At 40.4% G+C, this 25,244-nt stretch overlaps 1 protein-coding gene across 1 annotated transcript in view; it reads left to right on the top strand.

Moving 5' to 3' along the window:
- LOC109991178 (plexin-A2-like) overlaps window positions 1–25,244 on the top strand; it is a 109,086-nt gene that overhangs the window by 12,514 nt on the left and 71,328 nt on the right. Inside the window, exons 2-3 of the mRNA XM_020643412.2 lie at window positions 4,566–5,908; window positions 10,171–10,353. Coding sequence (XP_020499068.2) covers window positions 4,688–5,908; window positions 10,171–10,353 — 1,404 coding nt within the window. The 5' untranslated portion in view covers window positions 4,566–4,687. The remainder of the gene's footprint in view (window positions 1–4,565; window positions 5,909–10,170; window positions 10,354–25,244) is intronic.

Here is a 25,244-nt window from a genome sequence, read left to right on the forward strand (position 1 = left end):
ATACTGTAGTTTTGCTTTTAAGTTTATTTAAGTTTATTGTTTAGTTTATCGAGACCATGCATAACGTATACATTTATCTCAGCTAATGCCTTGCACCAGTTTTAGCTGATTAGTTAGATTCCATCTGCAGTCCCTGGGCAGGTAAACACACAAACGTTACAAAAAACAATACACAATTAATTCTTGACTTCACCTACTCGTTTTAAGAAGGTTCTCAGAACCGATTCAGATTCTGTCCACGATCTTGACTGAAAAAAAGAGATCAAATAACGCATCAAATTAGATATTATTTGAGGTTGTTTGAACTATGAATTTTAAGAAATTTGAAAAAATTGGTGAAATTTTCTCCTTGAAAAATCCCTCCAAAATATAATTTTTCTGACACAACAGAGCTTCATGCAGTCTAACTTTAGCGAGTAGTGATAGTAATGCTAAAGAACAGCCCAAGAAAGAAATATCCACTAGAAACATTTTGGGTCTTCTCTGATGGCAGATGGGTCAAAAAAAGACGGAATAGAAAAAAAGCTAAACATCCCCGCTGTGCCATGAATCATGGCTAACAGGGCGCAGCAGCAGCAGTGACAGCATTTCACCCCAATAAAAGCTGAACCCACAGGATGGCTTTGGTTCCACTGATCTCGATCCAGGTCAAAGGGTCGTGTTTGTGGAAGCACAAGAGGCTGTCGTCTCCCTCCTCTGCGCTGTGATTGGTCCCTGCTGAGAGCTCGAGTCCCCAGAGGGCCTCAGCAAACCGTGTTCCCGTGTGTGAGTGTGAATGAGTCATGTCTGGGTTGGAGCGTGTCTGAGTGGCGAGGCGGAGAATTCGGCGGGGAGGACTGCGCAGGGCAAAGAGTTGTCTCTATAATCCAGGGTAAACACTGAGCAGCATGACTGCACGCCTTAGACGTGACTAAAGCCGGGAGAAAAGAAATGGATGAAACGATGAGGCTGCCGCATGCCTGCCCGGCTTCGTTTGCCACCAGCACTTCCTCATTTCTTTTCTTGTTTTCTCCTTCTTTTTTTGATTCCTCCGAGGATTTGACCGCAGAGTCTCAACACTGAATTAACCTCAGGGTGGCACTGCTGGTGTCGGATGTTTAAGGTCATGCAAGACTCAAACCCTGCTTTGCAAATATCACTCAATCTGATATTTACTGTGGACCTGGAGAGCCCTGCCTTATTAATTATGTCTAGTTTGGAAAGGACAGAAAGTCTGATAAGATTACAATGCAAAATCCAACCAAAGGTCACTTCCTGGAAGTTTGCAAAGTGATTTTGAACAACAGAAATTCAAAGTAATGGGATTCTGCTGAATTTCACAAAGCAGACAACCCTAGTTGAATTGGTAAACAGAAAAGCAATTGTCTGCTGCTTTTTGTGGCAGCTCAAGATGCTGCACAAAGGATTGAGTCAGATTTCTGTGATCTTACCCGCCCACTTTCAAACAGCTCTTTGATGCATTACATCCATTTCAGCATTCCCCTTTCACAACATAAAGCCCACATCACAAATGCAGAGAAAAGAATCCGAAAAAAAACGTTTACACGAAAGCTTTCTGCTGACTACCGGGCTAGGAAATGTGGTTTTCTAAACAAAAAAAAAAACAAACACAAGAGCTGCACAGGGTGTATATTTTCGTTAACCAAGATGGCATCACAATAAATGATGGACACTGCATCCTTTGAGACATTTCAAAAAGACCTGAGTGCGTATGGTATTCTTAAAAAAAAAAGAACAAGTGATTGAAAATTGCGTCAACAACAAAACAGAAATGGTTCAGGGACTCGTCAGCTTGAAAAGCGGATGATTTGAGGGATTTCCAGAAGGAATTTGCTGGACACTATATTCCCCAAAATAAAGAAGCTGTAAGTATTCAAGCCAACGTGTCCTGCCAAATCTCAGCTTTTCCTGAGAACTAATAAAAGCAAACACAGTTGTTGAGTCCAGTCAGGAAAAAATTATAGCGAAGAAAAGAAAAAGAAGCAGCGTCTGTCATCCAACATTTAAAAGACATAGGGATAAAGATAGAAAGAGGACGAGCAGAGTGTGACTTGAGTTGATTCATATTGCTCTGGGTAAATGTCATATCTTATAAATAAAGAAAAAGCAAACATTCAACTTCAGCTTTAAATCCAACAACACAGTGTTTTTCAGATGCTGCTCTTCGGTGGCCAATTACTGCAAGAGTTGCTCACATGGATTCTGCCAAATTGAGCAGAGTGGGTCGAGACACTCGAGTGACTTTTCCCCCCTGGTGTGAGCGCTGCGTGGACAGATGGACAGGAGATGCTGGAGTGGAGCTGGACTCGAACCAGCAGGCTCAGTGCTAGTCCATCCGCTCCCTCCCTGGCTCCCGCTCAAGTCAGCTGGAAGTCCTGTTAGACAGCCAATGGAGAGCACCCACCGCATCATGACCCCCGCGTTAGGACCTGACATGGCTGTCTTCATTTAACCTTTAGTTATACCGAGGAAGTCTCGCTGAGAAAACACCCTGTTTACGTTAGCTCCGGCCAAAAAAGACAGTTGCCTTTGAGCTACAGCCTTCTAGCAATTGGCAGGAAATCTGATGGAGTTATTTAGATGTATTCCATTGAAAAATTTCAAAAAAGTATTATTGGAAGAGGACGGTGGCGTCAGTTCTCTAGGAGGGTAGAAATTTCTCACAGATGTATGGGATGTACATCTTCATCCGTTAGCTTGGTGCTAACACATGAGAGTTTATTGCTGCTGGGCCGACTTTTACAAAATCACTTTTGTTGTTTGCATATAGTGACAGTAAAGTATCCTGTGTCTCGTCATGGAAATGTCTTATCAACAGGCTAACAGAATTAGCATCGGGATTGCAGAGAATCAACTTGTTTTACTGAACAATGTTAAGTGGGGCTCTGATGACTTATAGAGGATAGGTCACGCCTCATGTACAGGGGCTATAGACCTCCAAGTGAGTGGCCCAGGTTCGAGTATGACCTGCGCCTCTTTTCCTGCATGACATTCTTCACTCTTTCTCATCCTGATTTCCTACCCTATCCACTGTCCTGTCTAATTAAGGCACAAAAGCCCTGGAAAATATCAATCTTATCCCACTTGTCTATTTTACTTTTTAACAATGTTTAGTGCTATAGATCATCCCAGAAGTAAAGAGATGCAAATTTTGTGTCTTATCATCTCCAAAGCCTGTAACACTACAGTTGTGTCAAAAAAAAAAGTCTGTGGCCTGTGAGCTGAATGAATTCAGCCACAATAATCAGCAAATTGAGGGGTGTACCATGACACTTGTCCCTCATTTACACTATGAATGGAAGAGAATGCTACAGTGGGTTGTAAAAAGTTAGCCAATTTATACATACATGAGTTTTTCTTATGTCTATTAGGTTCAATTGCTACTTTAGGTTCCTCTAAAATGATTGTGAAAGTTATTTTTCAATTACTTTTTTTGTATAAGAAAGGGAAAGCTTAGCCCTGCCAGCCCATTATACCAGCCGTCCCTGGACGAGTGTGAAGGTTGCGGCAGATATTACATTGGAGAAAACAAAAGAGGATGGTAAAGATGGGAAGAGCCATTGGGAGGCAGATTGGAAGCGCTTCTGGTGGTACAAGCAGGATTGAGGGTGGTGTAGGTGTCCTAATTTATGGTCCGTCCTCCTATGCAGACAGTTTTATTACTCCATTAATGGACTCTATGAAGTAACAGCGTATCTGATGCCACTATATCCACAATGCTTGTGATGCCTTTACAAAACAAATCTCATTTCATTTGAGAAAAAAAAAAGAAATCTATTTTTTTTGTTCCAAATTAGCTTCTTGTCTTATCTGGTTTCAAACAGAAAAGTGCATCACAAAACAGCTGTGACAAGGGGAAAAGAACAGTGAATACATCAAACATCCTTTGTCATACGTCTAACTCATCCATCCTCCAGCCCATGGTGTGTTTGAGGGACATTGTTTGTCCCCTGGAAATAACTACATAAAATATGCTAATGAAATTAAACAGGGGAAGTGCGAGGCTTGATGCTGCCTGCCTCTGAATCTCTAATGACTCGCCGCCATCCCTGGAAAAAGCCTGATTAATTTAGGAATGTCGGCCGCAGTGGAGAGTGATTAATTCCTCCTGGATTCAACCATTTAAGCGAACAAGGAGGAGGGGAGACAGGAAAACAGGGAGCCCAAAATATGGACGCATAATTAATACATTTGAATCATTTAATTAGCCAACGAAACAGAGGGAAGGAACGGCTACAGATTGTCACTGCTTTGTTCAAGTAATAGGCCACAGTTAGTTCTCTGTTACTCAAAAGAAGATATAATGAGCCCCCCTGTTGGTAGGGGGGAAATTGGACCATCTCTCTGGCTTGTAAATATGGGCAGACAGTTTGAACAAATGATTACTTGTTTCTTTGATGTCTCATGTGTCTGACTAAGCAGGGACTGAGGGGGGGAAACAAGCACATATATTTCTAGGTTTCCAGATGATGTGTCTAATGATACCCTGAGAGCAGTTTTTCCACTCTTGAATAATCAAGGATCTGTTGAGTTTAAAACAAATATCTTTTCTTTGTGTCTTTCAGAAATATGTGAAGAACACTTAAAAAGGAGGAGACCGTACTTCAAATCATCTTTTCAGCCCCAATCCTGACACTCAATCCCAGAAGTTTTGCCTGTGCTTGGTGGTTTTCGGAGCCCTGTTGGGATGGGGACGTGCTTGGATAGAGGACGGACTTACTGCAGCCTCACTAAAGGACACTGCCGTCTAAAGGTCATGTCATGGCCTCTGGCACTGTGGCTATTGACTCTAATCTCTCTGAATCAAAAGACTGTTGGGCAGACTCTAAACTACTTCCAATCAGAGAGGAAGGAGTGGTCGCTGAACCACCTGACTGTGCATCAGTCCACTGGTGCTCTCTATGTCGGAGCTGTAAACAGAATCTACAAGCTGTCAGCCAATCTCACCCTCCTGGTGTCCCATGACACGGGGCCAGAGTACGACAACAAAGCGTGTTATCCTCCTCTGATTGTGCAGCCCTGTTCTGAATCTCTTGCTTCTACCGACAATGTGAACAAACTGCTGCTCATCGACTACTCTCACAACCGGCTGCTGGCCTGCGGCAGTCTCTACCAGGGCGTCTGTAAGCTGATGAGGCTGGATGACTTGTTTATTCTTGTGGAGCCCACGCACAAGAAAGAGCACTACCTGTCCAGTGACAACCAGACGGGGACTATGTTCGGGGTTGTCGTGCCCTCGCAGAATCAGGATGCCACTCTGTACATTGGGACGGCTGTCGGAGGCAAACAGGACTACTTTCCAACGATCTCCAGCCGAAAGCTGCCTCGAGACCCAGAATCCTCTGCAATGCTGGACTACGAGCTTCACACTGACTTTGTTTCCTCTCTCATTAAAATCCCCTCGGACACACTGGCTCTTGTTCCACACTTTGACATCTACTACATCTACGGCTTTGCCAGCGGAAACTTTGTCTACTTCATGACAGTCCAGCCGGAGACGCCTGACAATGGTATGCCTGCAGGAAGCTCACCTGGCGACCTGTTTTACACCTCTCGAATCATCCGCCTCTGCAAAGGTGACAAGAAGTTTCACTCCTACGTGTCACTTCCTGTGGGGTGCGTACACAGAGGTGAGGAATACCGTCTATTACAGGCTGCTTACCTGTCCAAGTCCGGCAGGGTTCTGGCAAAGTCTCTCAACATCAGCGCCCAGGAGGACGTGCTCTTTGCTGTGTTTTCTAAGGGACAGAAGCAGTTGCACGACCCTCCAGATCACACCGCGCTCTGCGTCTTCACCATCCAAGAAATCAACACTCGGATCAAGGAGCGACTGCAGTCCTGTTACCAGGGCGAGGGAAACCTGGAGCTGCACTGGCTGCTGGGAAAGGACGTGCAGTGCACAAAGGCGGTAGGTGGATAGTAAGGAGATGACAGCACTGGTGCACTCTTTCTGACCGAAAGTGAGGCAAATATTTCTGGCTTGGAGTTTAGATGTTAGGTCAGTGGTGGGATTAGACATTTTTAATATTTCAAAGCCACAATGAAGTTTGTTAAAGAGAGCACATTAGCTATTACTCACAGTTTATATGTCTATATAGTGTTCTTCATGTTTTACACAATACCTGTTTGCAACAACTTCCTTATAATTTCAAAATAAATTTTCAGTGATTAATTTAATGGTAGCAGAAAGCTAACTTACCTCATCTGGCTGCATCAAAATGACGTGAATCGTGAGACATTATACCCAGGTCTCTATCATACAGGTTAAAATGTTCTCATGCTGAGTGAGAAGGCATTGCTTGTTTACATAAAACATGTGTTCTTATTCTCTGAGACATATTCAGACATTTGCAATGTGTTTATTGTGAATGCTCATATTGCAGTAACAATGAAATTACAAATTATTGGATTTTTCAGACCGGTTGATCCAGCAACTGTTCCTGGACAAAGCATAGAAATAACTGGACTGTGTGTTCCTCCAGTGATATGAAAATGAACCTAGAGAGCTTTTGGGTGTTAAATGCATAACATGAAAGCAGTGCTTTTAGTCTTTGACCTCTTAAAGCGTTTTTAAACTACATGTTACTGTCGTCCATTCACACACATTTGTTCACTTGAGGCAGAAGATGCTGAAGTGCCCATTAGTATTAACTGATCCCATGAAATGTAAAACACACTTTCCTGGTTTTCAATGCAGCGATCATGTGTTGAATGTTCATTTATCCCTCATCATCTGCCAAACATATTTCAATGAAGCAATATCTGAGTTGTTTTACATTAAAATAACATAATTTTCTCTTCCTTTGAAAGATTTCAAATGTCTGATGACTCTTTCTGCACTAACTAGGGGTATTAACATATTGTCAACTTATTTTCAACCAATTGAAAAGCTTTGTCAAAGATAACAATCCAATCAAATTCATCCCAACGTTATGTCCCGCCTTCTATCTTGGGTTCTATCCCGTTTCATTAAGATGCTCTCGAAGTTCTGTTTCTTGGGGACTTTCATGCCACTCAGTCCATGTAAACACAATGAGTGTCGGACTGCCAACCATGCGGTTGGGAGACAACCGACTCTACCACTGAACCACCGCCACCCCCTTATTAACTAAGTTTATTAATGATTGAATTACCTTGGGTTGTGTTGAACAACGCAAATAAACATCCAAAATCTTGTTGTCTAACCTGCGCAAGCAACGGTTAAACAACAGGGTAAAAATGTGTCAAATACAAAGTATGCACACACATACTCAGCCTAAGCATTAATCCCTCATAGGTTAGCAACACTGATATAGATTCACTAAAAGTTGGCACTCTGATTATCCATGTTAGCAGCTCTATAAGTTGATAGGCAGGCAGTTAGAGCTGGGTTGAAGGCCATTCAGGATTTCAGGATCCCACAAGCGCAGAAGAGCTGGAGGAGATTAATTTCACAATGCTAATCAGAGGAGTCTTGTGAGGAGCTTTGATTTCATTCAGGGGGTTTGGGTGCCCTTCTTCTCCTCCCCTTTCCCTCCCTCTCTTTCTCTCTCCTCACCTCCTTACGTCTTCAGCTGTTGCTGTCAGCACTATTTGAACCCTCTGAGACCTGTTCTTGATCTAGAGAAAAAGGCTTTCTTGTAAATGTCCAAGTCTTTTGCTTTTGTGAAAGCTACAATTCTGCATAATGAGCGGCTTGTATGAAACAAGTTGAAAGCGAACCATGAAAACAATGATATTCATCACATCCTTTGCTGTTGTGGTTCCCTGCATGTACTTTGATTTCCCCGTGCGTTTAAACAAATAAGATGTAATGCTATTCATTAAAGCAGCTGAAGGAGGATAGAGACACATAATAATTCAATAATTAACACTCGATGTACAGTTACTAAAAGACTTTATACTTAAAATTGACTGTAAATGAAACACAGTGCTACATCTCTGTTAAGATTAGATACTCTGTTTCTTTGTTTGCATTATTAATCACTCAGTGAAAGATCCACAGTGCGTCCACTGATGCACAGATGTGGCTTTTCAAGGAAATCTTTTTATCCTCTTGTGTCTCGTGGTTTGAAGAAGTGCTTGTCCTATTATAATAACTGAAGCAACCAATATGATTTATTCTATTGCTTAACTCTTCTTACTTGTTATTGTTATTTTGTTGCAGTAGTCAAAATTCACAATCTGCCAATTTCAGGGATAACAACACACAGGAGTGTGCAGTCCTGCTTGTAGCTCTGTGAGACTATTGTCAACCACAGAGGTACTTTAAAGGTCACATATTATTCTCCTTTTTCAACAAGTTTAAAGATGTCTCAGAGGTCCCCAAAAGTGCCTGTAAAGTTTCTTTCCATAAATCCACTCTGATCCTGTATTTGATCATGCCTATAAACCCCCCTATTTCAGCCCTGCTCAGAACAGACTGTTTCTGTATCTGTACCTTTAAATGCAAGTCAGCTGTGTTAAACCACGCTCCTCTCTGGAAGGGTGTGGGTGGCTCGGGCTTTCTTGCGTCATGCCCTATTGTTTACGGTGAGAAGGCAAACCCAGAGGACAGAACAAACACCTAGCTGTGGGAGTGTGACCAAGCGGCAACCTCCGGTCTCGAAAAATGAATGACAGCCTGTTTGGGAGAGAGTAGAATGACCTTGGTCATTGCAATTTGGTCAGTTTCACATACTTCATCTCTTAACTTCTGTTTTACTGCTGTCGTTCATGATAAGATAAGATCAAATATCAGCAGCTGCAGGCAGTCTCTGTCTCCTACCCAGGAAGTACAGATGTACATTAGCTTAAAGCTAACTCTGGTACAGCTAATAGGCTGTACACTTAAAATACACTAAGCAATCCTGCTTTCTGCTTCTTTTATCTGACTGTGAATTTTTTTCTTTGGCCTCTTAACTTCTCTTCACGTTTCCTTTCACAATTTAAATTGGGGGTGAACTGTGTTTAGAGAGCCACATGAAAAAAAAGACATTTGCAACCAGTGATTCAATAATTAAACCACACGAGTCAGGAAAAACCATATACTGCTGTATTGATACTTTGTCCCAGTGTTAGCAACACTTGATCATTTGCTCTAATCAGAAATTAAAGCCATAGAGCCAATGAGGAAGAAAGTATCTATAGCTTCTGATCTTGAGAAAAATGTGTTGAGTATTAAATCATAACAATAATAACTTTAAAGTGTATATAAGTAGAACTCAATATGAATGAATATGAAGAATGTCTATTCAAAAGATGAATCCCTTATTTTGTGCTTGGTGGGTATGATGAGCGTTAAATAGAAAATAAAATAGCATCAAAATATCAGAAATGTCATTCTGCAAACAGTCCACTGTAAGCATTGTTACTATTTAAGTAAATACTCAAACATGCCATCAATCTAAGGTGGCTAAACAGAGAAGTGATGAATACTTTTTTGAAAGCAGGTTTGGGTTAAGTTATGGCGTTTACTCCACTGATCACATTCAGTAAATCTTGATAAAAAAGGGAATACAGTTAGCACTAATATGTGCATAATAAGTAGCCGATGTGGAATGAGAAATTAGCTGCCCTCAAAAAGGTAGATTTATACACTGAATGACAAGCAATTAGCACAGGCTTGAGGTTCATGTTAGTAGATGTAACAGGACTGCTTAGCATGCTGCTCTCTTTGATGCCTAATCAAACCCTGACATCTCTTGTGCTGTGTGTTTGTGTGATGTCAGATCAAGCGTTTAAAAAAAAAAAAAAAATTCACAGAAACAGGCGCAAAACACATAGCCTGTCTCGTGTTTGCCATCAGCATTTAGTCTGCTTCTGCAAAATTTGCCTGCTCCAAGGCTTGTTGATAAATCCAGCAGCCCTGAACTCGTTTGAAGTAGCCGAGAATTCTGTGCCCTCAACGCATCTTACTCTTACTAGGAGTCAGTTTGAGTTCTCTTCACATATCTGCATGTGTCTCCAGTGATATCAGTCATTTTTCCGGCTCCCACTTACGCTCTCTCGTTACCTCCACCTCACCTCCTAATATCTGTCATCCTTACTCCTCCTTCCTTTCACTCTCTCCTTTTCCCTTTCCCTGCCTCCCGTAACTGATTCTCCCATTTTCTCCCTCACATCTTCTCAACAAAAAAAACCACCTCACACTCTTGATGTTTTTTTCTCCCTAACCCCCTCCTTTACCCCACCTTCCTTCTCTCCATGCAGCCGGTTCCCATCGATGATCACTTCTGCGGCCTGGATATAAACCAGCCCCTGGGGGGTTCTCAGCTGGTGTCGGGTCGGACGGTGTACACAGAGAGCAGGGACAGGCTGACCTCTGTCACCTCCTACGTCTACAACGGCCACAGTGTGGTGTTTCTGGGGACCAAGAGTGGACGGGTGAAGAAGGTGAGAACAGTTAAAACAATAATGTGTACTATTGGAAAAGACAGGCTTTATTTGCCTTTTTAGCTCTCCTCAGGGATGGTGTGGTTGTTTAAAGTCTATTTGCCTGCCGTTCTCCTCATTATGCTCCTCTGTATGACAAATAACATCACTTATCTACTGAAAACACAACAGTGATTTTTGAGGCCGCTAACAGAGAGCCATTTTTATCCCTGTCTCTTCACACATTTATCTTTTTGGTTCTGTTTTTGAATACCAATGCAAAAAGTAGTGCTTGGACCTCAATTGCTCCCCACACCCATGATTAGTGCAGTGATGCAAACACGCCTGATGTTGTGCATATAAGAAACATAAAATAATAAGAATTCCTTCATCACCATGTATTCATATATTCCTCATGTGCTTCCATTATCCTGTTCGCATGGTGTGTTCATGAGTTTACGTGTCACTTATCGTTACAGCCTTATATCAAATGTAAAAAAGAAAAAGGTAAATAGGCACAATGTGATTAAATGAAACGTTTTTCACCACCAAGCCAACATTTACTTTAGTGTTTCTGAATTATATGGCATACAATCTGTAAAATCTGTAAAATCTGCAAGCAGTGCACCAAAGGTCATCATAGACTTTCTGTTCATGTCTATCCGACTTGGGGGGTGTTTGCATGAATCTTCAAAAAGGTCAAAACAATTTTTTCCACTTGCTGCCCGACACATGAAAGCAGGAGTTTAGCCAGCGACCTTGCTGTAAGAAAGGAAAATTGCAAAAGATATAAAGCAAAAAAAAAGCATTAATGCGTCTGCATCTGCTGGACCAATTTACGGCCTCCTGTTTAAACACTAAAATAAAAACTTTTAAACCCACACATGTATGAGGAATGTGAAAAATGTTTAGGTAATAGCTTTATTATGCAGCTGCTACGACACGACATCAGATCTGTTTGTAGCAAGAAAAAAGGAATATTTTTTGATCAAGTTATGCTAATGTATAAAATCTTAATGAACTTGAGCATGAATTTTACATGCTTTGAAGCATCATGTGTTGTGTTATTTATGTTTTGTTTAAGGATTCAGGTCAGGTCTAATTTTTACCTTGACCTAGTAAGGCCATGCTAATGTAACAGGTAACAGATTCACTGCAAAATGAAGAGTCTGTGGGACCTGCAGCAAAACCTGACAACTCTGAATAAAAGTTGGACTCGTTGGATTTAGTACTGTTGGTATGAGGGGAAGAAAAATAATCAAAATCATTAACGGGGACACTAAATTATCCAGACTTCTAGATTACATTGGGCATGTAATCCCAAATGCTGAAAACCTACATTTCCCATAATGCACTTCAACGTGCAATTAGACGACGGCAATAAAACAAAAGTTTATCAGCAAACATTTTTAAACCAAAGTGTTTCCTTAAGAGCAACAAAGTAACACTGTTTTCACATGCTGCTATGTACCGACCATTTCCAATTAAGTGGTCTTCACGTGCTTAAAAAGCGGAACATCCCTTTAATGTCGTAAATTACCTTAAAGGTTCCTGCAAACTAGCTTCCCGCAACATCATGGGCCCACAAGAAAAACATCGGAGAGGTACATCACCCGCAGCTGTTTTTGAGTCCAACCTCCACGGCACATTTAATGACCTTTAATCCATTAACACTAATTAATGCAATAATCTGATCAATTAATGGACTAATTAGCATAACTGGCTGGCTTTAATGTATCACAGTGATTACGGTGGGACATTATGCAGCTGAACAAAGGTACAGCAGCTGTGAAGCGCTACATCTCGTGCTCCCAGACGAGGACAAAATCGATGTAAATTTCCACCGGTGACTACTTGAGCCAGAACTGAAGCGCTCGTCTGCTCCGTCTTCTCCTTTGTTTCAGTTCTATTAGTATCAGAACATTATGCAGCTCTTATGCCTCTTGTCAAACACTGTCCTGGTGGATGTCTGGTTTGGATAGCTGTTAGCATTTGGAGGACCACTTCACTGACTCTCAATATTATCCCTGTGTACTCGACATGAATTTAGACATATTAATGAACTCAGACATAGTCATAGGTGGTCTGTGAAGGCAGCTTCAAATCACGGATATAAATCAATCCCTGTAAGTCACAGGAGAATGCAACCATTCTCACAAATACTTTGCTTTTTCTTCAAGATACACCATTTCAATACTTGCACAATAAGAGAAAAGGTAGACTTTTTAAGGTATACTACCTGTTGTTTTTTGGCCTGATCCAGTAAATTGGAGAAAATCTCAACTTGAATTAGGCCTAGCACTTAGAAACTAGCTTTGCTAACATTAGCAGATGCTCAGCTTATGACGCTCATGAGAGTGCTCGAGAAACACTTTTCATCACCTTTCATTCAATTTTGAACAAAAATTCAGATTTTTAAATGCGTGAATGGAAAACACACTTTGCCAGCTTTAAGGTACAATATGTAAAATGTTATTGGAATGTTTCCACTAAAATATATGAATTAATTAAAAAATGACTAAATCTTTGTGATATATAATTTTCTGTTGAGTAGTTAAATTATCTCAAATATTTCCAACAGTTATCAAAGCCAGATGCATTTTTAATTTTACAGTTGTTATGGGACGTGTTGTGTTGTCTGCCATGACAGACACCACATGTTTATCGTTGCTGTGGAAACACCGGATGTTTTGTCAAAGACCGCTACATAAGATGCCACTGAAAGCTGCCGTTCTGTTGCTGTATGTGTTGCTGTGATAAAAACCTTGTGAAATATTCTTGGATAGATCGTCGATGAACAGATTCTCTGCCTCAGGTCTGTTTCGCCCGTTCGTGTCGACTACGGTCAACTTGGGGTTCGTTTTCATTTCAACTGGGGGTTGGGAGTAGCAGAGAGAATCACTCTCATGATTAGCAGAGAGAATCACTCTCATGATTCCCCGCCAGCCTCGACGTCTTTTTTTGTTTTTGTTTTGATTGAGATCCCCCTGGCAACGGAATCCACATCCTGTGCGTTTCAAAACAAAGGCTGCCAAGTTTTTCCAAAAGTTTGAAATGAGAAAGAAAAAAATGCGGTTGTTTGAAGCTAGATGTAGAGTCAAATCTCATTTCCGTCTTCTCCACTGTTTCCTCCACTCTCTCATCCTCTGTGTCCTCTGGAGTCTCATTCTCCTCCGCTGTGTCATTCCCCGTTTAATTCATAGTCTCCTCCACCGTTTTGTCTGACTCCTCTGACCTGGCAATTTTTTTTTTTGGCAGGGGGGGTCGGCTGACCCTTCGCTGCCCAGAAGGTAAGCAGGTCTCTCTGCTTCTTCCCTGACATCTTTAAAACACATTTAAAAAGAAGAAGTCTAGAGTGTTGTGAAGGAATGACCAACACAGTCTCATAGTATCAATTAGCTCACAAGCAAATGAGTGATGCCTGTTTTTAAATCCAATCTGACACTCTAAACTCAAATGAAAAATCATTTTCGATCCTTCGTTACAGCTGTTTGTCAATGAATCCATTGCATTCAGCAACCTGTTCTTTGATAAGTCAGTGAAATGTTAACTTACACCCACTTGGAGTCGCTATTTAAAACAGCATCTTATTAATCTAGAAAAATCCCATCATTCACATCAAAATGAGTTGGTTATCTATCGTTTGACCTTCCTCTTCAGTTGAAAGACGAGCACGACATTATTCATATCATTGGAAAGGAAAGGATCTGTGGAAAGGATCCACAGGTCCGATTTGACCCGTCATACTTTGCCTCTGATTGGATGGTACTAGTTGAATTTTGTTGGATAGGTTAGATATAAGCACGAGGACATATGATTGGTCCGGGTTAATATCTGGGTAAGCCAATTAGAGGCAGAATAGGGCCCCAAGTACGGCAAGCAGCAGGTGAGGATACATATGAGGGGGGGTGAAATAGGAGGATTAGCATGTGACCGTATGAAGATGCTCAATTGCGTAACTCTCATAAGATTCTAATTTACTTCATTGATCACCGCAAGGGGAAATTTCAGTTTTTACACTCTGTAGTCATGCAACACACACATAGGCTGAAGTATATACACACATGCACATGATGCTCATGGTCATGAGACTTGGCCGCTCTGTTTAAAATAAACGTTACTTTCTTTCCTAGCAGAGCTCTGTTCAAAAACTCAACATCATGGTTGATAGTGGCCACTTATGTATATATTTGCTATGTTGGAAATAATTTTGGAGAAAGACAAAAAAATTGGATGGTGTTGGATTGGTACAGAGACTGGGTGACATCCAATACCCCATCGTAGGCAGTACGCTAACTTTAGCATTTCTACTTTTACTTCAATTCTGCTTTCTTTCTTTCTTTACCTTTCTTTCGGGGCTTTTTGTTCCTCATTTCAAGGTTTCAAAGTTTTACTTATTTTTATTCGAAGGTTATATCCAACGATATTTTATAAAGGAAGACTAAAATCATCTTTTTGTATTGCCCCCTGTCTCCAATGCCTGATATAGCCCATGTCTCTGTGCCACATAGCTCCATTGTTGTTCTTAAGCTATTAAAAAACACATGAATGAGCCTCACTGTTGCACCGGCTGACATGTTTTATGAACACACTGTTTATTTTGAGTAAGCCCACATGCGCACTGTTCTGCTGCTGTATTTTGTCACCACATCTGCAGCTGAAAATAATCCCCAACAAATGCACTTTTTTACTCCCATTTGGTGACATTTTTCTGAAACCTGCAGGCACCAGCTGTTAATAGGAAATCACTTAGCTTTAGCCTTCCTTTATAATGAAAGAATACTCTCGACCTCTTTTTTTTTTTCCACATCCCCTTTTTATAAAAGATTTAAGTCAGGGGAAACAGAAAGAGGCTGAGTGCCACAGAGCAGCTGGGGAATTCCAAACACATTAAGAGATTGACTGAAATACTATTTTTGGTCGTTCCATTGGATTAAAAAAAACAACAATTAAAGTCACAGAATACCTCCAGTCTCATCCTTTAAAGTCTAGTTTAAGTATTACTCATTTTAAATCTAAATTAAGATTCCATTCGTTCCAAGTCTAACCTCTGCTCTCGTGGTTTTTTTAATCTAACTTAATCTGGTTCATAGATGGTTTACAATATTTTTGTGCTGGCCAGCTTTGATTGCATCATCAGTAATATTATGGATACAGAGTAGTTACCAGTGTGAAGCTCAGGGTGTGACTGGAATTAACTGGTGTGTCTAACCAACCAACTTGTGTAACCTAAAAATTGTTTATCATGTTGAACTTGTGTTTGTGCGTTCAAAAACTACCCACGATGTCGACCTTTTTTTTGAATGCTTTCATTTTAGAGACAGGTCAGTGGAAAGAGTAAGAAATCAGCAGGTGACATGCTGGAAAGGATCCACAGGTCCGATTTGAACCCAGGCCGCCCACTTGGAGGACTATAACCTTTGTACATGGGGTGTGTGCACTAACCTGCACCCCATCAACCAATTTTTTTAAACCTCAATCATGATCATTTTTTTGACGCCTGATGTTGGCAAACTGTGGCTGGCCGTGTGTCCTGTAACGGTGTGAGATATGACCCTTCAGGCTGAGAGACGACCGACTCTGAGCACAGCCATCCCCAATGAATGCAACAACCTCTGCGACGTACTGCCCCATAGATGACATGGTGTGTTTTGAGGAGGCCTTCAAAGCTAAGCAAGCAAACAGAAAATGCACTTTTAATGTAAAACTCGACGTACGTACAGAAAACAGACGTCTACGGGAATGTGTCCTCGCTCACTTCCTTTCTGGTGATTTTTCTCTCACCGCCTTGCGAACCCTTACAGACATACGATGACCTCTTTCCGAGAGGTTCATGAAGTTGATTTAGCTCATTGTCCATCATTCTTTTCCTTTCAAATGCATACTGTAATGATATATTATAATCAAGTTCCCATACAGCTCTGTCTTTGATCTAACTGGATTGACTCGGCGGCACCGCAGGCTCTGCTTCCTGTACAGTCGTACGGCGAGCGAGCGACTGTGGAAATGTGCGAGAGGACTGTTGTGACATTAGCCCGGGGGCCTCAGTCTTATGAGGAGCAATCTGTCTGACACACTAGACACAAACACAGACGCACGCACACACACACACACTCGCACACACACATTGGTAGCACAGATAGCATCACTGAAGCTCTTTCATTGGAAGAGCCATTGGGGATAAACACAACATAGCTAGAGAAAGAGAAATTCAGACAGCTAGTGTGAGGCAAGGACAGAAGAACTGCAAAGGGAAGAAAGAGAGAAACAAAAGACACAGAGGTAAAAAGACAGAGACTGAAAGTGAGAAAAAGAAAGGGACAAATAGAACAGATTTTTTGGGGGGGAGAAAAATAATCTGCAAGTATTTTGATAATAATTCAATAATTTGAGGGCTCTATAACGCAAAGATTTTAAATATATCAACATATTTACCAAATTTCCCCCTGGGATTAATAAAGTATTTCTGATTCGGAAAACTATCGCTGGTTCTTGCTTCTTAATTGTACCGATTTGCTTTCTTTCCCTTTCTTTATAAAAGTGAAATAGAGTATATTGTATGGGTTTTGAAGCTATTTAAAGTAGAACTGATTCGATACCTACATAATTTTAGCCTCTGATGCTACGTAAAGTACAGAATAAAGGGACAGTATGCCAGTCAATGAATCAGTCAAAATGCCATAAGCAATTAGCCCAAGAAAAATCCAATGACAGTATCCAAGAGGAACACACTCTCCACAGATACCAGAGTCTATCAGAATCGTTATCGGGGTAATAAAAACACAGCATCCAAACATCTCTGATTTGATATCAATGAAGGCTTCAAGAAATGATGATGAGCATTTTTCACAGCTTGCTTTAAAGCGCTTGTGCGGAGGAGTTTTTTTTAACCTGGTTATAAAACATAAGCTACTCATAGAAATATTGATGCCCCTGTATGACCTTAAGAAAAAAGCAAATGAGACCATAATCACGAAGACTGTTATTTTAAATGCTTGATGCCACTGCTGAGGGGTAGCTGTCAGACAAAGTGATCAACATCACGCTGCAGAAACCAGCTTTTTCTTAGAGTTACATGAAGCTGTTAATGTAAAGCAGGGTGAGACTTTTTTTTTTTTTTTTAAACGTTAATTATTTACTTAATTACAGAAGAAGATCAGCAAGAGTTTTCCTCTTTGGCCACAGGGTGCACCAAAAGTTCTTAGGGGCAGATTTAGGAAACAAAGATGGTAGACCTTGAATCGCACAGAGCAGAAAAAAAAGCCGTTTCTTTTGTTTTTGAGGAAGTGAGCAGCAAGTTTAGGTGAGCAGAGGGAGAAATCCATCATCGCTGCTTTAAAGTGGGGAACGTCTAAAGGCCAGAGTTTGCCATTACACTGACAGAGTGTGCAGCCATGATTCAGACTCCCAGGAGCCTCTGAGGCGCACGGGTCACCTCTCCAATCCTAGTCCATCACCCTCAATTGGACAGGCTGAGTGGAAATGAGGCATGACTATAAATGCCATCAGCGGATCACTCAGGCTGCAGGGTCGCTGCAAAGGTCAAGCCTGCCATAGGAAGGGTGTAGCCAGGGTTAAAAGTCACAGGGTTAACCAGAAGTCTCAGCATTCAGGCTCCATGCAGCATGTGGATGTTTCCATCAGTGTGTCTCAATGAGGCTGTTCCTGTTCCTAATTTAACAGGACATCTCTATCATCACCTGACACAGCTTGGTTGCACCTGGTGGTTGATTTGAGGTGAGTGATACCCCCCAGTGGGTAACTCTGGGCTGATACAAAAGGGGCTTTCACACACTGCAGGAGGACATAATATGTAGATGTAGGTGAATCCAGGCGTTTTTGTCATGACAACCATGTCTCCAAATAATTATCTACACATTCAATCACTTTGTTTGCCTGATATTTGCTGCATGGGCTAAGTTTACACTCTGCATGTAGTACACTAACTTAATGAAAATGTAATTCAGAGCTATACCACTACATTTATGTACTGTGCCCGATTCAACAGTTGGCTGGGTGAATTCGGACACGAGCACAAGTCCAAACAAACTAACTAAACACTTTTATGCACCACTTGTTGAATAATGCTGCAAAGCAGACCCTTCTGATTTTAAGATTAATAATCAACAGCCAGGGTGAAGAAACAATGCTGCTCTCTAAATTCTATAGCTATATGTTTTAACTTGATGAACTGATCTTATTAAGGCCTATCTATATTCAGAACTGTAAGAAATTTGAACCAGAAAATGACGCTGCTGCTGAACTTCACTTTTTATACATGATAATTGTGTTGTCTACTTGTTTGCTAAATAATCAAGTTTTGCCTTTTGCTTTTTGCTTCAGCATTAGCCTGCAACCCCCTTATTGCACCACACACAACATAAATGCATCAGACTGACAGATATCAAATCACAGCATGACTGTGTTGACGGTCTTTCATCCTTTTTGTGCACTAAAGCAACCTTGGAAAGGTTCATCTCCTGTAATTACTGAATAGAAATCTTCTGCTATACCATTGCTTTGTTTAAATTATTTTTTATTCATTGTGATAAAGAGCAATTATAAAACAAAGCACAATGTTTGCAGTGGGTGCTTGACTGAAAGGCAGTTTTACAAAAGAGTGTTTCTTCAAATGTTTGTTATGTCCCTAGAAACAGCACAGAAGTAAATGACAACCCAAGAACCGACAAAGCCAAAGAGTTGTTGTTATCAATGAGAAAAGGTTTATTGTACAACAACAAAAGAAAACTGAATTTGATGAACAAGGTGGGGGTGAGGATTGGACAAAGTGGATGCACCAAACAAATAAACTCAACAAAACAAAACCAGACCTAACTAGTCGCTAATCTCTGCCAATAACAAACTTATAACTAACTTCTCTACAAAATATTGAAAGAGAAAACTACATGGGTGGCACAAACCACACTTAACTAGTGTTTCTAACAAAGTCAACTAAGTAAGTGTAGCCCCAAACCCCAAACCCCAAATTTCCTAGTCCAACCTTCACCACAAAACTTTAAGAACAATGATCCAAAAACAAAACTGGCAGAGACTGATGATCCAACATGAGTGGCAGAGAGCTGTTGCTGCAGAGCTGGTGTGTATTTTTATGGAGCCTCTTAGGTGCTGATCATTCAGTTGCTGGGTAAAACAGGTGATGTTGATTAGGTGATTGCCTAGAGGAGCAAATCAAAATGGAGTGAGGTCTCATGCTGTTAGCCATGTAACATGTTTGCATGTTACAAAGCATAAAAGTATGTCCACCATTTCACATGGGGATACTTTCATTTCATGTCACATTTTCAAGTTTTCTAAAGAGTTTGCTTTCCCTAAATGTAACTTCTGAGAATCTGAAACATCGCTATCATTTTACTGTTACTCCATTGATCATCAACTAAGAGATTTAGGATGGTGAATGGTGAAAATACTTAACATGCTATAAAATCCAGAGAGGAACTTTCTGTTTGTGTCAATTTTGGTGCCTGCAGATAAGTTTTATGTCTCCACTCTCGGTTCATGAGTAAGGAAGGTTTACTCATTAAAAAGTATATATTGGCTGTGGTAAATGTGAAAAAAGGCAGGACACTACAAACCGTCTTACTTGGCATTTACAGCCTTCATATAGAAATATCAGAGCCTGATTACTAAATATTTTCTTTAAATCCTGCATCTTTTACCCTTTTTTCCCTTTTTTCCCTGTAAGTCACAAGTGTTAGTATAGTCTAATGTGATAGCTGTATCGATATGTTAAGTGATAAGGCCCAATTATGAAAGGACTGTAAAGACTTTTCTGGGGATTTATTCAGTTCCACTTTTGGTATGAAGGACAGCAGTCTCTGTCCCCTTTTCCTACTGTAGCCTTTCAAGTAAGTCAGCAGCAAACATACTGTGGAGAGGCGCCGTACCTGTGCTCACCCCGTGGCAGCCTCAAACACACAACAGGCGCAGAGTGGAATTGATTTTCTGAGGAAATGTTTCTGAAGAGCGACGTAACTCTTGAAAGGGCTGCAAAGTGCAGAGCCGGATGTTCTCCTGACAGTGTTTGAAGATGTGGACCGTGCAAGTCAATATCAAAATAACTTCTGTGGTTATGTGTCATGCTGTTTCTGAGGGAAAAGCAATGATATCATACGTGCCTCTGAGAAACTGCAGTCATATCTTAACATATGATTAAACCCCAGAGGATTTAAAACAAAAGACTCAAAATGCAGGGAGGGTGATCTAGTGAAAAAACTCCTTTCATTGAAGCATCAAAAATGTGATCCCTGCAGCTGCCTAAATACTGCCATTGAGCAAGTCACTGGTGCCTCTACAGTCCAGTCATTATAAGCAAACTCGCTCGGTGAGGGTAAATATAATTTGCAGGATGCAGAAAATGTTAAATGGAAGAGATGAAGGAAATGAAGGCGGACAAAAGCATTACTTTAAGCTGCACTGTTTCCCAAGAAATGGTGGAAAATGTTGAGCTCAAGGCAAATAAAGCCTTAGTCAAATTCTCTCTTGAGCAAATAGCAGATTCATTAAGGCTTATTGAGAGTTGACCCGGTGGGGAAATTCTCCAGTGAACGGCTAAATGAGTTGGACTTTCCAAAGTCACGGTTTCTAAGGAGGGCCAGGAAGGGGAAATTAGGTGATAGAAATCATGAGAATGGACGCTGCAGAGAAGGTGTGTTTGAGGCTAAATTGAAAGGATTTTTTTTTATTATCTGCAAGAAGCCAACTGGACCTGAGGCTAAAAAGTCTTCAGAGCAGATCGCTGTTAGATGTCTGAGTGCAGCTGAAATAGTACAGCGGTATTTCAGAGAGATCATTTTATGAGGAAGTATGAGGTGTCCGTCTCTCTGCTTTTCAATCTGATGGATTTACCATACATACAATAATTGCATACATTTTCAAAAATCAATATGAAAAAGATGCAATGTTAGGATAGGTTACATAATAGCAATAGACAGAGATAAAAATAAACATTAGGACACAAAATTTACATGAAATGTATGTGAAAATACAGTAAAAATATAAAGTGAAAAACTAGGAGAGAGAACATTGAACTAGAATTCATCTTTAATGGATCTGAGGATAACATTTCTGCTCATAATATTCATGATCTTATTTGAAACACAGTAAAAAAACCTTTATGGACAACATGCATAGATGTGTTTAATCCACATCCCCTCAAATTGTCAAAACAGTCATGCTGACAGTCAGTACGTTCTGCATGTTTTCACCTTTCGATGAACAACCTTTACCGCTGTCTTGTTAGCAAGCTCATCCAGAAGAAGGTCAAGTAGTAACTTGTTGAAAGGGGGAAAAACGCCACCTACTGTAGCAAAGTCTTTCAAACTTTTGTCAATAAATCGATTCTCCCCCTTTAGTATGTATACTGGGACAAGGAGTACAATACAAAAGGCCTAATCGTGCTAAACCGTAGCTCGACTTAACTGTAAAAGTAAACATACTGACTCACTGGTTGAGAATATGAAATTTGTCTTGACTGTTCAATAAGTTTATAATCTACAAAGCATTCTTTTTTCGTCAGCATGAATATTCTGTAACCGTTATCAAGATAGAACAAAGTAAGAATTAGATAATGTCCCCATTATGTAAAAGGCCATGCTCAGAGTGAACATGGTTTTTAATTCAACGTTGCAAGCTTCATAGTAAGTCAACACAGCTGCTTTGGTAGCTCTATCTCTCCGTCATCTCGTCTTTCTCTTTCCCCCCACTCGGTCACACAAATGGAAACACACATGAGGGCCATGTCTTGCACTGCGGTCAGGAAAATGAAGACCATACGGTGACCATGAATTGTTCCACTGTCCCCCACTTCCCACTGCTTTTGTTGGTGGACCATGGGAAACCTGACAAACAATAGGAATGATTTTGAGGTACCGTGGGCGTCTGGAGGAGGACAGGAAACAGAGAACAGGAAACCGGGTCCTCAAGGAGAGAGAAAAAGACGTGTACTTTCAGAGACTCAGAGGAGACTGTGGTGAAGCTGCAGAAAATCGTGGTATGAAGACTTGGAAGCTCGCCACGCAGCTGAAGGTTAGAGAGAGAGAGCGGAGAATCTGGCTGGCTGCAACTTGGCTGGCTGCAACTTCTCACAATAATGTTCAAAAGCACACATGCACGATCACACACACACCTCATCCTGCCTTCTAACCCAGTTAGTAATCGTGTTTGGATACGTGCACTTGCAAACACAGAGCGTATCTACTGGCTGCGATCAATACGCCTCTCTTTGTGACTGCAGTTAATGTGATGGCTGAATGATTAGTCGTGTCCTGTAATACACATCTCCACCTCAGTGACCCCTCAGCTTTATCCTGAGTGTTGTCTCATTAGCATTCACAGAGCCGTGATGGATTTATGGGCTAATCAATGCCCGCTCTCCTCCCCTGTCGTCCACGATTGGACCATATGCACGTCCACTCAACCCTAAAGGTGGCCAGTTGTCTGACCGTATGTCGCTGCGTGTCCCGTGTCACAATATTGAGAAAAAGTCTGCGCCAAAATCTGTCTTCTTTACAGTCCGTCTACATCTACTTCAGATCCAGTCGTGCGTGTCTTTTCATTCTGTGCAACCTTTTCCAGTATAATGGAAGATTTATGTGAGGTCTCCCGCCAGAATCTGACTTCTTTACTTTTGAGGGTTTCATATGAAAGACAATACATTCCTTGGAATCAGAAGTTTGCATGCAAGAGGACATGATGTGGAGCAAAATGTCACATCAAAACAACCCAAACTCCTGGAAATATCATTTGTTTATCACAGTTTCCCTACTTAATTTGTGGAGACAATACAATCAATACCTGGATTATATCAATAGCCAAAGTTTTTTCCATCAAAACATTTGAAATTTAGCAAAGCTAGCAGAGGATGAAATTATTATTTATTATTTAATTATTTAATTATTTAGAAGAAGTACTTAAACAGAAATGACAGAAATGATAAAAATTAGAAATATGGGTGTGGTAAGAACTAGAAACAGCATATTGTACAAAAAGTTATATGCCAGAAAAAAAACAAGACAGTTCAATTGGTTTATAGTGAAACATGCTCATTTGTTTTCCAGTGTAATGAAAGCTTTATTGGTTTTCCTGCCGATTGTGACTTCCTTAGTTTTTGGGTGGATTTATATGAAAGATAACTCTTTCCTCTGATCAGACGTTTGCGTGCAGAGGACATGAATTCAAGTTAAAATGTCAGATCGCAGACACAACCCTGTTCCCTGGAAAATCCATTTGTATTTCAAAACTGCTTTTTCTAATCAAGTTACGGAGACAATGTAATGACTGGATTATGTTATTATGTCAATCAACAAAGTTTCCCTTTTTTGACTTAGTGAAACACAACATTTATGTAAATGTCTGCATCCTCGGAGAAGGCTGCAGTATGAGGAAGCTACTTGGACCACATAGCATTGTAAGCTATAGTTCTTATTTCACTCTGAAAATAAAGCTGAACAAAAGTAAAGAAACCTTATCGGGAGAGATGTTGTTTTGTTTACTAAATCTACTTAGAAAACTTAGTTTGAAGAAAAAATGAGCTATGTACATGTATTAAAACATTATGAGCTATGTTACAGCGGTCACATTCCAGCAGAAAATCAATTCAACTCAATGTAATTTATTGGAGTTCACTTGTTTTCCAGCATAAAGGAACGTGTGTGAACTCTGGGAGATAAATCTGTCTAAGAAACATGTGGCTTACTGCCAAATAAGATAAAATTGGATAATATACAATTTTTATTTTTATTTTCATTGGATCCCCATTAGTTGTTACAGCAGAAATACCTTTTCTTCCTGGGTTGACTAAATGAACTTTAATGTCCTAGTGGGACATTTGTCTTGGACTCTACAGTGCTCTGATGAAGTAACAAAATTTCGAAGTATAAATTGTGACTTCTTTACTTTTTTGGTGATTTTATATGAAAAACAGTTATTTCCTTGGATCACATCACATTTTGCATGCAGAGGACAGGATTTTAAGATGAAATGTCATGAAAAGACAGAAGCAACCCCGGTAACTGGAAAATCCATTTGTATTTCAGAACTGCTTTCCTAATGAAGTAGTGATGACACTTTTATCACTGCCTGTTTTTTTTCTTCAAACAGTACCAGAGCTACTGCACGAGTCATCTACTTTGGTTATGTTAGTCTTTCTTGGAAATGTAGTACAGACGTCTTGATGCAGCAGATATCAAATCACAATGTTTAATGAAATGGTAACAAAATATGAAGCAAAAGGTCACATGCCAGCAAAAACCAATACCAACTCAAACAGGTTTATGGCAGAAAGTTGCTCTCATGTTTTCCAGTATAATGGAAGATTTATGTGTGGCGTCCTGCCCCATTGTGATTGATTTACTTTTTACAATTCTAAGCCTGCAATCAGATGTTTGCATGTAAGATAATATAATATTAAGGAAAATGTCAAGAGGACTGCAGAAGCAACCCCGACTCTGGAAATATAGTTAGTTCATAATCTGCTCTTCTAATCAAGTTGCGGTTGTAATATAATCGAAGCCTGGATTATATCAATAAACAATGTTTTGTGTATGGAGAAAGTTGAACCACAGCACAGCAACCCAAGAAAGAAATCAACTAGAGCAGTTTACTCAAGCTACATAGAAAAAAAAAGTAGAGCTACTTCGTCAAAATAGAATAACTTGACACTGCAAACACCACATGGTGAATAAAACCTGCATGTTATGCTTAATAGAAAAAGCGTACTGCAAAAAGTGCAGAGTCATGAACAGGTCACATGGTAAAGAAAGAAGCTTTAGTTTTGTGGACAAACTCTCTCTGTCAGACTCCTTCCTTAGGGCTTGATATATGATGTACAGTACATAGTGATAATCAATACTTATGTTAAAAGCATTGCCTGCTATGCTTTAACAGTGTGCAGA

The sequence above is a fragment of the Labrus bergylta genome, chromosome 5 (assembly GCF_963930695.1).
Source record: "Labrus bergylta chromosome 5, fLabBer1.1, whole genome shotgun sequence".
In the NCBI taxonomy this organism is placed as follows: domain Eukaryota; kingdom Metazoa; phylum Chordata; class Actinopteri; order Labriformes; family Labridae; genus Labrus; species Labrus bergylta.